Raw genomic sequence first — 13,924 nt, forward strand, 5'->3', positions numbered from 1 at the left:
AAAACGACCCATTTTTGGTCTTACTTTTAGGGCTTTTTGGAAGAGTAAGCACTAATTCAATTGCCCCTAACTGTGCTGATAATTAAGAGCTCCAGAGAAGGCCCAAGTAGAGCTATCCGTTATTATTACAATCCTTAACCTACATTTTGTTAATGATTAATGACATAAATCCATCAAAAGTTTAGACAAAAACTGAATATGGTGATTTTTGAGTCCTTGTGTGGGATGTAGTGCACATGATTTCTCTTCACAAACCAATATTCTTACCATGTTTTTACCACACTTTTTTTGGAACAAGGACATTGCAGTAATGATTCTGTTCAAACTGACAATCTTGGGAGTAAGTCAAATTTGAAATGTCGGTATGGCAAGGAGTCTCAGTGAGTGCGGACTATGTCACCCGCATAAGTCCCTTAGTACATCTGAATAATAACAATGTCCCTGTATTGTGGGCAGCACAGTGGCTCACTCGATAGCTCAGTCTCCTCACAGCACACCATTATGCTCGTACCCCTTGTGTCTTTGTGGGTACGCTCTGGAATCATCAGTGTCTGTCTAAATTGTCCATCGGGTATTAGGATTATCTCTGCACATATTACTGTTGGGGGGCTGGGACAGGCTCCAGCCCATCACAAGTCTGCACAAGAAAGCAGGTCTAGGAAGAAAATGGATGGATTTCCTTCCGTTAAACTTTCTACCCACTCCCTCAGGTGACTCCGATGGGGAGCTGCTGGCCAAGTTTTGTGGACAGACCACCCCTAACATTCCCATTGTGGTCTTTACCCCTGAGCTCTGGGTCCATTTCAAGTCTGACGCCTTCCAGGGAGACCTGGGCTTCAAGGCCAAGTACTTGTTCTCTGGTAAGACAGACATAGGGTATTCTTAGTTATGTCATATAGTATGTATTTGTCTAATCGAGCAGTCATAATGCTACCATCAAAGTCCTTATATGGATCATTCTCTCTTTGCAGAGTGTGGAGGCTTGCAGACAGGTGAAGGAGGGCTGATATCCAGTCCTAACTACCCTAACATATACCCCAGCCCCAGTCGCTGTGCTTGGCTGCTAGAGGCGCCAATGGGCCACACTATTACGGTAAGTCTGCACCATGACCTGGTGCATTGACTGAACTCAAAAAATGAAATGGATTAGCAGTGAGTCTGTGTTTGCTTTCATCATGATGCTGTTACCTCTGTATTTATAGTCTTATTTAAATGCTCTTATGCTGAGGGACCGACCACCAGCATGCAACAGCAGAAGAGCTCAAAAAAATATTAAATTAAATGTGACAGTGATGGAACGAAACAAACTAAGACACGATTAAGATAGGTAGCACACATGTACCATGTCTAATTGAGGACAGCTATTTTGCGTGTGGGAGGTTTACTCTGCAAAGATAGATTCCCACTGTGAGTCTAATTTCGGTTGATGGAAGCTTCCACTGTGCTTTCCGCCACTTTCGACTTCCCAGTACTACCTTTAGCTAGTCGACGTTAATCACCTCCTGTGAAATTCGAAAGGATCAGTGTGCTGCTGTTTGTTGTTGTTGGTGAGGTTGAGATCACTGTTTGTATGTTCAGATATAGCTGAAATTGTTAAACCTGCTGATAAGTAGCCACCAACATTTTGTTTCCACTCCACTGTCTTACCGCAGCTAACCTTCAGCTATTTCAACCTGGAGCCCCACTCTCAATGTGGCTGGGACTCTGTCACCATCTTCAATGGAGGATCCCCTGGATCCCCTGTTATTGGCCAGTACTGTGGTACCACCTCCCCAGGAACCATACAGTCGGGATCAAACAAGCTTGCAGTAGTCTTCCTGGCTGACCATAGTGTATCCAGAGGAGGCTTTGTGGCCTCCTGGTCTGCTGATTCCTCAGGTTGGTTACACTCACTAAATTAACATGCTGCGCATGCTCTGTACTGAACGGAGTAGCTGTGATAGAAATACATACAATGAGGAGTTCACCTTTGCATCAAAACTTTGCTGTCTAATGCTTTTGTCATCTCAGGGACAATGTAATCATAACGTATTTCATCAAATTTAGTTTGTTCATGTTGGGGACTTTGTTACTGAAAAAAACAGAATACTTTGATGAGGCCAAAGACTGAACATAAAGAGCAGCTCACCTTTATATATTAGAGAGAGGTGCCAGTTCACCTTCTGTGCTCTGCTGCCGAGGTGTTTGAGCAAGGCATTGAAACCCTAACTGCTTGGAGTGCTGACTATGTGGCAGCTCCATTACTCTGGCATCTCTCAACAACTAATGCATATGTATGTGTGTATATTTCCCATATGTTAGTGTAATAAAGTAACAATTAAAAAAAAATTGAATTTTACCAAGAGAATAAAGTACTTTCTCATCTTCTTCATTGTGGCAGGTGCTAGCTTGGAAGATTCTCACGATTCTCTCAGTCCACTTGCGAACAAAAATGTGCTTGTGTTTGTGTGTGTATGTGTTAAACTGCACCGAGTACACCTCGAGCGACATTACAGTCACATACAGCAGCGCATGCAGACTTCCCTACATTTATGACAAAAATACACTCATCAAAATCAACAAAGGAAGATTGGATGAAGTGCAGCGGATCCACACGATCATTGCCCACAAAATCTTGCAACCAGACCGGTCGAACCAAAGACAATCGGAAGCAGACTTGTGCCCACAACTTTACAGAAACCTGGCTTTATCGTAACATTCTGGATCAAGCTACTGCACTTGATGGGCTGACTGTATACCACACTGACAGAACGTTATAGTGCTTCATGCTCAAACATAGTCAATGTTGATGGACAATGTTTCCCTGATGTTGAATTTATGCTAAGATGTCGGCCATTTTATCTGCCCAGAGAATTCAGTTTTTTGCTGCTGTTTACATTGCTCCTGATGCTAATCAAAAAACAAACTGATGGTATTTTTATTATAGCTGGCGAAGCCCTTCCCCCACCCCAAACATTGACAATAAGACCATCATTGTCTGCTTCTGCTACTTACACCCAGCTGAATAAACGGGCCAAACCAACAAAAAAAACCCAGTGTGGACAGATGAAGATACAGCAGCTCAACAGGACTGTTGAATGTACAGACTGGCACATGTTCAGGGATGTTGCCACCAAAGAAAACACCATCAATCTGGAGGAATATACATCAACGGTGACATCATATATCAGCAAATATGTTGATGACATGGTGATCCGAAAGACAATAAAATCATTCCCCAACCAGAAAGCCTGGATGAATGGAGAGGTGATGGCATTATCCAAAGCCAAATAGTTGTCTTTCGGTCAGGTGACGAGAAAGCATACAGCATCGCCAGAGCAAGACTGAAAGCTGGAATCCAGGATTCAAAGAGGAGGAGTCAAGAGAGACTGGTGAGAGACCTCAACACCAACAACAAGATATGAGGCAGGAGATCCACAATGTGACAGGATATAACAGCAGGAGAGCCCCATCATGTGTGAGGCCACGCTGCCAGATGAGCTGAACACCTTTTATGCCCACTTTGATCTCCTCAACAAAGAGTCAGCTGTCAAGTCTGCCCCGCCTCCAGAGGACCGCCCACTGTCATTATCCTCAGAGGATGTGAGGAAAACCCTGATGAGGGTGAATATGAGTAAAGCTGCTGGGCCTGATAACATCTCTGGTCGTGTACTAAGAACATGTGCCAACCAGCTAACTGATGTCATCACTGATATTTTCAACATATCACTGTCACAGGAGAGAGTTCCCACCAGCTTCAAGACAGCCACCATCGTTCCTGTACCTAAAAAGTCTGCAGTGTCCAGTCTAAATGGCTACCACCCTGTGACTACCCCCATTCTGATGAAGCGCTTTGAGAAGCTGGATCTCCAGCACATCAAAAACAACATCCCAGCCAGCCTGGACCCTCACCAGTTTACATACAGAGCCAACAGATCCACAGAGGATGGAGTCTCCACTGCTCTCCACTCAGAGCTCATCTGGAAAATAACACCTACATCAGAAGGTTGTTTGTTGATTTCAGCTCAGACTTGAACACAATCTCCCCCATGAAACTGATTCCTGGGGGTTCCTGGGAATCAGCATCACAAACAACCTGACATGGTCCTCACACATCTCTATCCTGGTGAAGGAAGCTCATAAACGGCTGTATTTATTAAGGAATCTTAAGAAGGTCATGTTCTTGTTAAGTTTTGCAGAGGAGCAATATAAAGCATCTTTACAAAACATTACAAACTGGCATGGGATGTTCATGGCACAGAACAGGAGGCTCTACAGCAGGTGATTAAAACAACCCAGAACATCATTGGCACCCATCTACTGAGCAGCAGTGACACTGGTGACAAGACATGCCTGAAAAGAGCACAAAGGATATTAAAAGTGTGTGTGAGTGTGTATGTGTGAGAGAGAGAGAGACCCTACATTTAATAACAATAGACAATTTTACCACAGATTTCTTCTTGTCGTATAACAGCTAGATATCAAGACAAAGTCATTTAATCCCATGGTGACGATTACATTACGTTGTTTTGTTAAAATCCATTCAGTTCCCCATTCGACACAGGCCAACACAAACTCTGTACTGAAAACAGTCCACACTCTTCTTCTGGCAAAGGAATTTTCAATCCCTAAGAATAAGACCAGCAACCATGTGAAAGGAAACTCATTCACTCCACTTGTATCAGTGTTCTCAATATTTTGTTCATAATGATGTGTATAATAACTGTACACTCACATTTTTTTTGGCCAGGCTGTGGAGGGGTGATTCATGCTGACATGGGAACAATCAAGTCTCCAAACTATCCCCAGAATTTCCCAGCCAATGTGGAGTGTTCCTGGCGGATCATTGCTCATGAGGGGAACCACCTAGAGATGAGATTCAACACTGATTTCCAGATTCCAGACAGCACTGGGACCTGCCAGAGCAGCTACATCAAGGTACCAGCACTAAACTACAACAGACACGTGTATAAAGGACGGGTTCGTTCAAGGGCTATGAGAGAGAAGAATTACAGACTGCAGTTTCCTAACAATGGGCACATCATCTGCTCAATAGAGAAAACAACATTGCTGTTACTCAGGCTGCACTTAAGCAAACATTAGCTTAAAGGTTCTCTTCACGAAATATTCAGAGCATTATTATAGCAGCAAACAACTATCATCTATGTTAAGGTATAAAGTAATGTCTACCTGAGCAGAGAATGAAGTCTCTCTCCCTTCTGTTGTCGTGGAAGTGTAGCACCCATCCTTTGGTTCCCCCTGAGGATAAAACTGCTCTGTCAGCACTGTTGCTTTTTTTGCACAGTCAGCGCTGTTAGCACCATTAGGCGCTATCCACCTGCTCAACCTATTATAAATGTGCTCTGAATTGTAGATAATTGAAGATAATAATGTGCTAGCTTGCCCAGTTGGACCTTTTTTAAATGATATGAATGTCTTCTGAGTTCTCAGTAAAGCAGTAATTACTTTGGTGAATACAGCACAAGGTTATCATAAGCAATAGAGCTGATGGACAGAACTTGTAAAATATAACCCAAGTTATAATAAACCAAAGCTTTCCCTTAAGGATGTTTAACATCAAATATCAGAAATATTGTTCGATGTTACTATGGACACATGTGTGCACTGCATTGAAAATGCTTACGTTCCTCTTTCAAACTTGAATCATTCCTATTTAGTTGCAGATGCAAAAGAATTAGCTCAACTAGAAAAAAACACAATGACACTAGAAACTAAGTTTTTATCTTCAAAGTCACATTAGATTACAAGAATACCAGGAACACCAGAAATCTAGCCTTGCAAAAGTATTGAAAGCCTCAATAGCTAAATTCTGGGGGTCTCAAAATCATAAGCTATTATGATTATGCAAGTGAGTATTTGTCATGTGCAATTATCACTAAAATGTCTATTAAAAGCTCATAATTAAAAGACTTTGATGCTAGCAGTATTACCGTGTCAAAAGTCAACAATAGCTTGGACTTCAATGGAATTATTATGTAGTTGCTTTTAATTGAAAAGTAAACATAATTAAATACTATGCATTTGGTTAAATTAACTTTTGATTGCGCTACATTATCCTGTTACCAATGACCATTTTAATTTGTCAAAATGCCAACATTGTTGGCATTTGAAAGAGGACTTTGGGTCTGGCTGTCATTACCCTAGCTTGATGGAAACACACTGCAAGAGATGGTTCTCTTTAATGGGCATCAGGCGGCGACCCTTCTTGTTATAAAAAAGAGTCTGATTGTATAGAAGTCTTTGAGAAAACATTGTAAACATGACTTTATGTTCTCAATCTCGAGTTTCAAGTCTTCTTCAATACAGCGTGATGTTCATTTAGTAAATTATGCTCCATTTAAACTCAAATAAACCATAAACCAATGCATGCTTTAGGGCGTATCTACCTTGTGATTGAATGGTCGCTAACACAGCATTGTCCGATCAGGAAGTTTTCCGTATTTTTGTCTTATAACTCTCAGTGTGATTTCCCATGAAAGTTAATTGTAACATTTTGGTCTTCTGAAAAAGTATTATTCAGCGTTTAGTTGTAGTTAGCTCCACCCGCTGTCACGTCTTGTTGCAAAAAAACAGATGGTGACGCCCAAAAACCAAGAAGACAAACACCAAAATGCCAAAAGGTTTCAAAACAGTAGTCCACAAACCAGTGGTTGACGTCATTGCAACTACGCACACTTCTTATTTACAGTCTATGATCTGCCTCTGACAAGCTGATATTAGCTAAGACCCGCCTTGTTGACATTCTGCAACCAGTCAGTATGACAAATGACATGTGACCGTGATAGTGTGTCTACCTCCTACATTGCCAAACCTATAGATTCATACAAAAGTGTGCAAAGTTACTTAATAAATTGTTCAGATGTGTTCCGTATGTATATTTAAAACAATGTTCCATTTGACAACACTTTCTGAATCAGAATGCATTCCCCTGCAGGTGTGGTCAGGTCAGACCCAAAATACTGAGGCTCTGCTGTCAACAGGCTGTGGCTCGGTGGCCCCGGGCCCCATCATTGCTCCATATAACATCATCACAAGCAGATTTCAGAGTACTGAAACCCCTGGCAGAGGTTTCTCAGCCTCCTTCAGCACCAGTAAGAACCAAGCAGCCAAGACAGCTTCTCTGTGTTAATAACGCCATGCTGACTGACTGACTGACTAACTGCGACAGTGTTTGAATCTAAAACACAGCAGCCTTGAGTGTTAAATACCTGTGTTTGTTGTGAATTATTTTTCTGTCACATGAGAGAGCAGAAAATCCAGTGTCACTTGTAAAAATCTGGATTTTCCATGGGTGATTTATTAGCATTTTCGGAACGGTAATAAATCATTTTCAATCCCAGCTCTCATAAAACACAAGTTTTAACTTAGATGGCGTGAACTTTAGTGTTGGAGTGAGTTATGAGGTCTGATGTCTTCTGTTTATTAGGGTGCGGAGCAAACTTCACAGCTCCCAGTGGTCGTGTGGTTTCTCCGAATTATCCAGCCGACTACCCTAACCACTCCAACTGCACCTACAACATAGACGCTGGAGAACAGACTGTGGTCGTCCTCACTTTCCAGGTCTTCCAAGTAGAAGGCAAGTGTTGCATTAGCAACATACAGACAGGAATCACCTGCAGATGTCTTTGAAAATGAATATTTTGTTCTCTGTGATGTTTGATAACCAACCAGCTATTGTATGATCATGTGGCCTGTCATGTCTGTTATCTAGCGCACTCCACTTGTCTGTATGATGGGCTGAAGATCTACAGCCTGGCTACTAGTGGCCCTGCTATCGCCACTCTGTGTGGTAACGGCATCCCGGGGCCGTTCTCCAGCTTTGGCCCCATGTTACTACACTTCTACTCTGACTCTGTGATCACTGACAGTGGCTTCATGGCAGAATACAGAGCCATCCGTAAGTAATGAAGAGGAGAAATAATTTCTTTTACTCTAATGAGCAGATTGATCCATCTGACAAAATCAAGGTGAGAATGTAAGGACTACAGACAAAGGAATCTTTCAAAAGTATATTGTTCAAGTTGAAGGACTGATTGATGGAATTTCACCACCGCAGCTTGCCCCAAGTCTGATCCCACTACAGTACATGTTGCAGGAGGGTCACTGCCATATAGTGAGGTCAAGGTCAGGGGAAAACCATGTCCAACACAAGTCACAATTTGTGTGTGTGTGTGTGTGTGTTTGTGTGTTTTGTGTGTGTGTCTACAGCATGTGGTGGTTTCTTCAACAGCACAATGGGTACAGTGAGCAGTCCAGCACTCTCCATGACCAACTACCACCACAACATCAACTGTACCTACCACATCATGGTCCAATCTGACAGAGTGGTTGATCTCAAGTAAGACTACACTTAAGAGGGAAAATTAAAAAATAACTCGTCAATTAGGGAGAAAGGGGGATTTCTACATTTTTGTCACACAGTAATTCCTTTCAGTGTGATGAAATAGTTATTGTACAGGCCATGATTCAAGTTTTTCCAAGTAATATTTTAAAAAATGCTTACCGACTTTTTTTCTTAAATTGAAAGACATGTTTCGCAGGTCATTTCACTCTAGTATACATAAACTAGATACTATATACACTAATAAATCCATGAGAAATGTAAATGGAGAACATGAGAAAAATAGAGGAAGAGAGAGGACTAAAGGAACACACCGTGGTGTGAAATTATTACTCTTATATTTAGCAGATTATGATAATATTCTAGCATTAGTTCTTGTCATGAAAACAATACCACATCTAATTGAATGCAACCGTATTATCACTTAAGGAAAACAAAGCTGAGGCAACTAGGAAAATCATGTAAAATGTTTTTTTGTTTCAATTTTCATTTTCATTTTCACAAAATCAAAGCCTTAGTGTTGGAGCCCAGTGGACTGAGGCTGTATCAAGGTTCGTTGTGGCCACAGTACAAACTGATGATTGTACCTGGGTCCTTCTAGTAATCTGTAGCTGTGTGACTGTGAATCAGGATGTCGGTGCAAGCTCTAAAGTCATTTCAGCCATTCAAGCTCTCCATTTCTCTCTCCAAAGGTTTAACACGTTCCACCTGGAGGCGTCTTCTTCCTGCCGCTTTGACTATGTGGCAGTGTATGATGGACAGGACACCTTGGCACCCTTATTGGGGAAATTCTGTGGGTCAGTGCTCCCACCTAATCTGCGCTCCTCCACCAACCAGGTGTTCATTGTATTTAGGACAGATGCCTCAGTGGATGGGATTGGCTGGAGGGCTGTTTATAGTGAGACACTCGGTAGGTCATGTTACTGAATTTGTGATCTGAAAAAAGTGTAAAAGCATTCATAAAAGCATTCAAGATGAATTGAAATCAAACCAACTCCGGAGGCATTCTTGCTAGTTGCTGTTTCCATACTTTGAGTTTATACCTGTCATGAAATACATTGTTACGCTTTTTACATAACATAAGAAAGTCCAATAAGGGCAGTTGTTATTTATTCATTGTAGCTTTGTTGCCTAAACCTAACCTAACGTAGTTTCTTCCGAATGGATCCCAATAAGGGGGCTGTGGAAATTTCCACTTCAAAGGGTATGTACCGTTAAATAAATGTAGCTGAAACACTAAAGTTTCATTTCCAATTCTCCCTGACTCATTACAGCATCAGGTAAGAATAACTCTAGCAATTTCAACTCATGCAGAAGGTGCACCAAACTGCTGTAACATTCATCTGACTTCTGATCAGTTCAAGCCCCGCATTGGCCTGTATGGGTGGGCAACCACTGACCTGTGTGGGTGAGAGAGCAATGGGTGACCGAGCAGGGTCGTCCTTCAATCAGAGGATCGGGGGTTCGATCCCCGACTCCGCTAGTCCATGCTGATGTGTCTTTGGGCAAGACACTTAACCCCAAGTTTTGAGTGGTCGGAAGACTAGAGAAGCACTATACAAGTACAGTCCATTTTACCATTTACCTGTGTGGGTGAGAGCGCCCTAGGTTTGAAGGCATAGGTTGGCTTTATTGGACAAATAAAGATGTTATGTTTTTTCTACTTGAAGATGCTGGACTGCAGTTGCCTATCGTCTAACACATTATTGGTTTGAAGGACTGGCTCAGTGTTTGTTTCTGAATTGCCTGCAGGTCCTGCACAGGGATGTGGTGGCTACCTGTCCATGCCCATGGGCATGTTTGGTTCTCCAGACCCAAACCTGGATGGGCGCTATGAGCCCAGGATGGACTGCCTGTGGACCATTGAGATGCCAGTCAACAGGGCGATCAACCTGACGTTCAACTCCTTTGACCTTGAGAGCTCCTCTACTTGTCGCTACGACTACGTCAAAGTAAAGAACCCCAGCCATTGAAATATGAATGCAGATATACATTTTATTTCATCAAAACATCATTCCTGAAGATACTGCATAATGCTATCATTTTTGTGTTGCTGGTGTGACCTAACGATAAATAACTAAAGATCATTTGTAATTTGTGTAATAATCAAAGACTCTTTTTTTTTTGTCCTACTTGTAATAATAACGTACTGTAGGACAACACTTATTTGTCGTAGGATTTGTAATTTGTAATAGGATATTCTACTTTATTTTTTAACGTTATGTGTATTTCTATCAGGTGTATGATGGTGACAACGTGAACTTCCCTCTGGTTGGGACGTTTTGTGGAAACTTCCTCCCTGCTTATTTTGTATCGAGTGGAAACTTCCTGACTATTCACTTAGTCACTGATGGCTCAGTACAGAAAGGAGGCTTCAATGCTACCTACCGTGCTGTGCCAAGTAAGACACTTTCTAATCTCTCTTTGCTACTCTGCATTCTACTTGCTACAGAGTTTTTTTCTGAAAATACATGTATATTATATAAACTGTTAAAAACTTAAAACCAATACTTAACCCCAAAATGACTGTGTTCAAATACCCATCTGCAGCTGCCTCACAGTCCAGTCTTAGTTCACATGTTGGTTACTCTTACAATAAAAACGCTAATAGTGATTATAATATTAGTAATACATCATTACATACAATTTGATAGTTTCATGGTGTTATTGGTAGTTTTACTACTCTTTGCTCTTGCTTTCTCATCCCTTAAACCAATTTGCATTTTGTTTAAGTATCCTGAGGTGTCGCTGATAACCAGGGTCAAAGGTTAAATGAGTTGAATTGTTTGTTCAATTCAACTCATTTAATCTCAATCTATATTTGCAACTGGTCCCTTTGTATGGCATGATCAACATACACTCATGTTATGTTGATAACTGTTGTTGTGTAGAAAGTCACACAACTGATTTGCGACTGCCTTCTCAAGGATCTTAGAGAGGAAGGGAAGGTTAGAGATAGGTCTATAGTTAGCCAGCACTCCTGGATCAAGAGTGGGCTTCTTAAGGAGAGGTTTAATTACAGCTACTTTGAAGGACTGTGGTGCATGGCCAGTTAGTAAAGACGGATTGATCATATCTAGTAAAGACGCGCTAACTAAAGGTAAAACTTCTTTAAGCAGCCTAGTCGTGATGGGTTCTAAGAGACGGGTAGAAGGTTTTGACGTAGAAATTGTTGAAGTCAATTGGTCAAGGTCAAAATCTAAATTTATATCATAGTTGTTTCTAAGCTATTACTATCATTCTATTACATTCAAGTCAGTACCAATTTGAGGATGAATTGGCACTGGCTGAGGGAAGGAGATGATTAATATCATCTATTGTAATATTGTCTACAGTAGAAGATTTTGCCAGAGTAACTAAGAATCTTACTTTCATGTTCTTGCAATGTTTGCTTCACTTTTTGGCTTTGAGGGTTTTACCTTTGAGCTAACTTCCTTTGTTATTTTTAGAGGGGCAATAGAGTCTAGTGTCATTTGATGTGAGCCTGTAGCACCATTGACAAGATGATCAATCTGGGATGGAGACGGAATGGATCCTTTAAACCTGTTAAGCCCGACGGACCCAAATTCGGGTCCGCTGTAGCATTTACCGTCCAAAAAAGTCCATTTATGCATGTATTTATGAATATGCAAAATAAAAAAAAAATTCCAAATTTTTTTTCAAAATCTGGGTAAAACAAACAATCTAAGACATTCTTACACACTCCAAACACCATTCTACACAAATAGTGTACGCAAATAAAAGATTTATCACAAAATCACGTATTGCTAGCCATAACTCGCTCTTCTCCGAGTTAGCATAACAAAGCTAACAGTTAGCATAGGCAAACGAGATAGCAAAAAGCACGAGCATTCGACACAGATTCCAGAACTACCATCAGATCGTCTCTCCGGTAAACCCTCATAAGGCTGTGAGCAAACTAACACCAGAAACACAATGCGTAATATCCTTCAAAATCATCCAAAGCTCCTTACCTTTTCGTTGTTCTGCTGTAAATCTCCGCTTATTTCCGTCAACAATATTTCTACGTATTTCCGGTGCGTCGCTGAAATGTCCCCATGTAGAAACACGGGCCTGTATAGCAAGGCGAGGGGGGGGATGGGCTCCATTTTCGGCGATGTGGTGCGCACGTTTCAGATGACGCGCCACGGTTTTACTCCCTACTGGCGAATGCTTCTGTCTATCAAAATCACAATGTATTTGTTAAAAAGCCAGGACTCAGGCGCTTCTAAGGAGGGTCCATTGACTGAAATTGACCAACCATAGGCTGAGCTATGAGACCTGGACTGGAAGCCAGATGAGAAAATCCCATGGATGACAGACATAAACAGGCTCAGAGAGCATCCAGGCTCTCTAAATGATGCCAAACTGCTGCATATGATAGATTGAACACTATTAGTCATAAAAGAAGTGAAATATATAATTATATACTATATAAAATTACAATGGAACAGCTGGAACCAAATGACATTTTGGTTGACCTCGGCTGAAATCTCTGCACTCATACCTCTCTAGCTCTTAAATGCTTCATTTTATCAAAGAAAACATTGTGCAGAGAGACTCTCAACCCATTGGGCTATGATCTGGGAGAGGTTTGAGCTTTCAACTACAACATTAAAATAAAATATCTTATCAAAATTGGATTCATTTATAGTCGGAGATAAAGAATTTCAATTTGTGCTGTGTTCCATCTTAATGTTCTCTTAACCAGTAACATATATACTGATATTTACAAATCAGAACAAATTTCACAAGTGTTACCTTTATTAAAACACCAAAACTATTAAAATACAGCTTATATTTAGACGAAAATCACTCTCTTTACTATGGGTTGCAAAAATCGAGGAGAGGCCTACAAATAGGCTTAGGGCTTAACGGTAAAGGAACAGTGTGTGAGATTTAGTGGGATCTAGTGGTGAGGTTGCAGACAGCAAGCAACAACATGACCTTCAGCTCAGCCCTCCTTTTCCAAGCATGTTGGATAAGTTTGGTGGCCTTCAGGTAGGGTTAGTTATCTTCATTAATTAGTATTAATGCTAGGAGCTACTCTTATCAATACTCTGCTCTTAAAACCAAATAAATTACAATCAATTACAACAGGATTAGAACTAATTACTAATTTAGATATAGCTAAATATATTGTTTCTAGAGCAACAACAGTAATATTTACAACAACAAAGTCACTATATAAAGTCTGTATTAATATCTGGAAATACAATAAAATAAAATAAACAACATTTCTGAGTGAAGTTTACAAAGAATGAAGAACACAGACATATATCAGTCACTCCTCCTGTCCTCTGTCCTCCTGTCTTCTGTCCTCATGCTGTCCTCTGTCCTCCTGTCCTCACGCTGTCCTCCTGTCTACTTTGAGACATTAACACAAACAAACCAAGTTAAACAGTTAGACTACAGTTAGACAGCTTCTGTTTCAGCTCATTTGTGAAACGAGAGCTTTTGGCCGATCGTGCTTGCTGTGTTTGTGTAAACGTAGCGGCGGTGGATGAGAGCCATTGATTAAATTAGGTTTCACTTTTGTTTACATGTCATGCTTGTTGAACAGATGAATTGATAAAGTGTTGA

At 41.0% G+C, this 13,924-nt stretch overlaps 1 protein-coding gene across 1 annotated transcript in view; it reads left to right on the plus strand.

The window, feature by feature from the left end:
- The window catches only part of cubn (cubilin (intrinsic factor-cobalamin receptor)), a 91,010-nt gene that overhangs the window by 69,269 nt on the left and 7,817 nt on the right, over window positions 1-13,924 (plus strand). Inside the window, exons 51-61 of the mRNA XM_068709465.1 lie at window positions 711-860; window positions 972-1,093; window positions 1,653-1,878; window positions 4,730-4,917; window positions 6,935-7,091; window positions 7,427-7,576; window positions 7,712-7,897; window positions 8,209-8,338; window positions 9,034-9,251; window positions 10,094-10,293; window positions 10,580-10,742. Of these exons, the coding sequence (XP_068565566.1) occupies window positions 711-860; window positions 972-1,093; window positions 1,653-1,878; window positions 4,730-4,917; window positions 6,935-7,091; window positions 7,427-7,576; window positions 7,712-7,897; window positions 8,209-8,338; window positions 9,034-9,251; window positions 10,094-10,293; window positions 10,580-10,742 (1,890 nt within the window). The remainder of the gene's footprint in view (window positions 1-710; window positions 861-971; window positions 1,094-1,652; window positions 1,879-4,729; window positions 4,918-6,934; window positions 7,092-7,426; window positions 7,577-7,711; window positions 7,898-8,208; window positions 8,339-9,033; window positions 9,252-10,093; window positions 10,294-10,579; window positions 10,743-13,924) is intronic.

The sequence above is a fragment of the Cebidichthys violaceus genome, unplaced genomic scaffold (assembly GCF_023349555.1).
Source record: "Cebidichthys violaceus isolate CVI_PGR_0920_01 unplaced genomic scaffold, fCebVio1.0.p SCAF_15, whole genome shotgun sequence".
In the NCBI taxonomy this organism is placed as follows: domain Eukaryota; kingdom Metazoa; phylum Chordata; class Actinopteri; order Perciformes; family Stichaeidae; genus Cebidichthys; species Cebidichthys violaceus.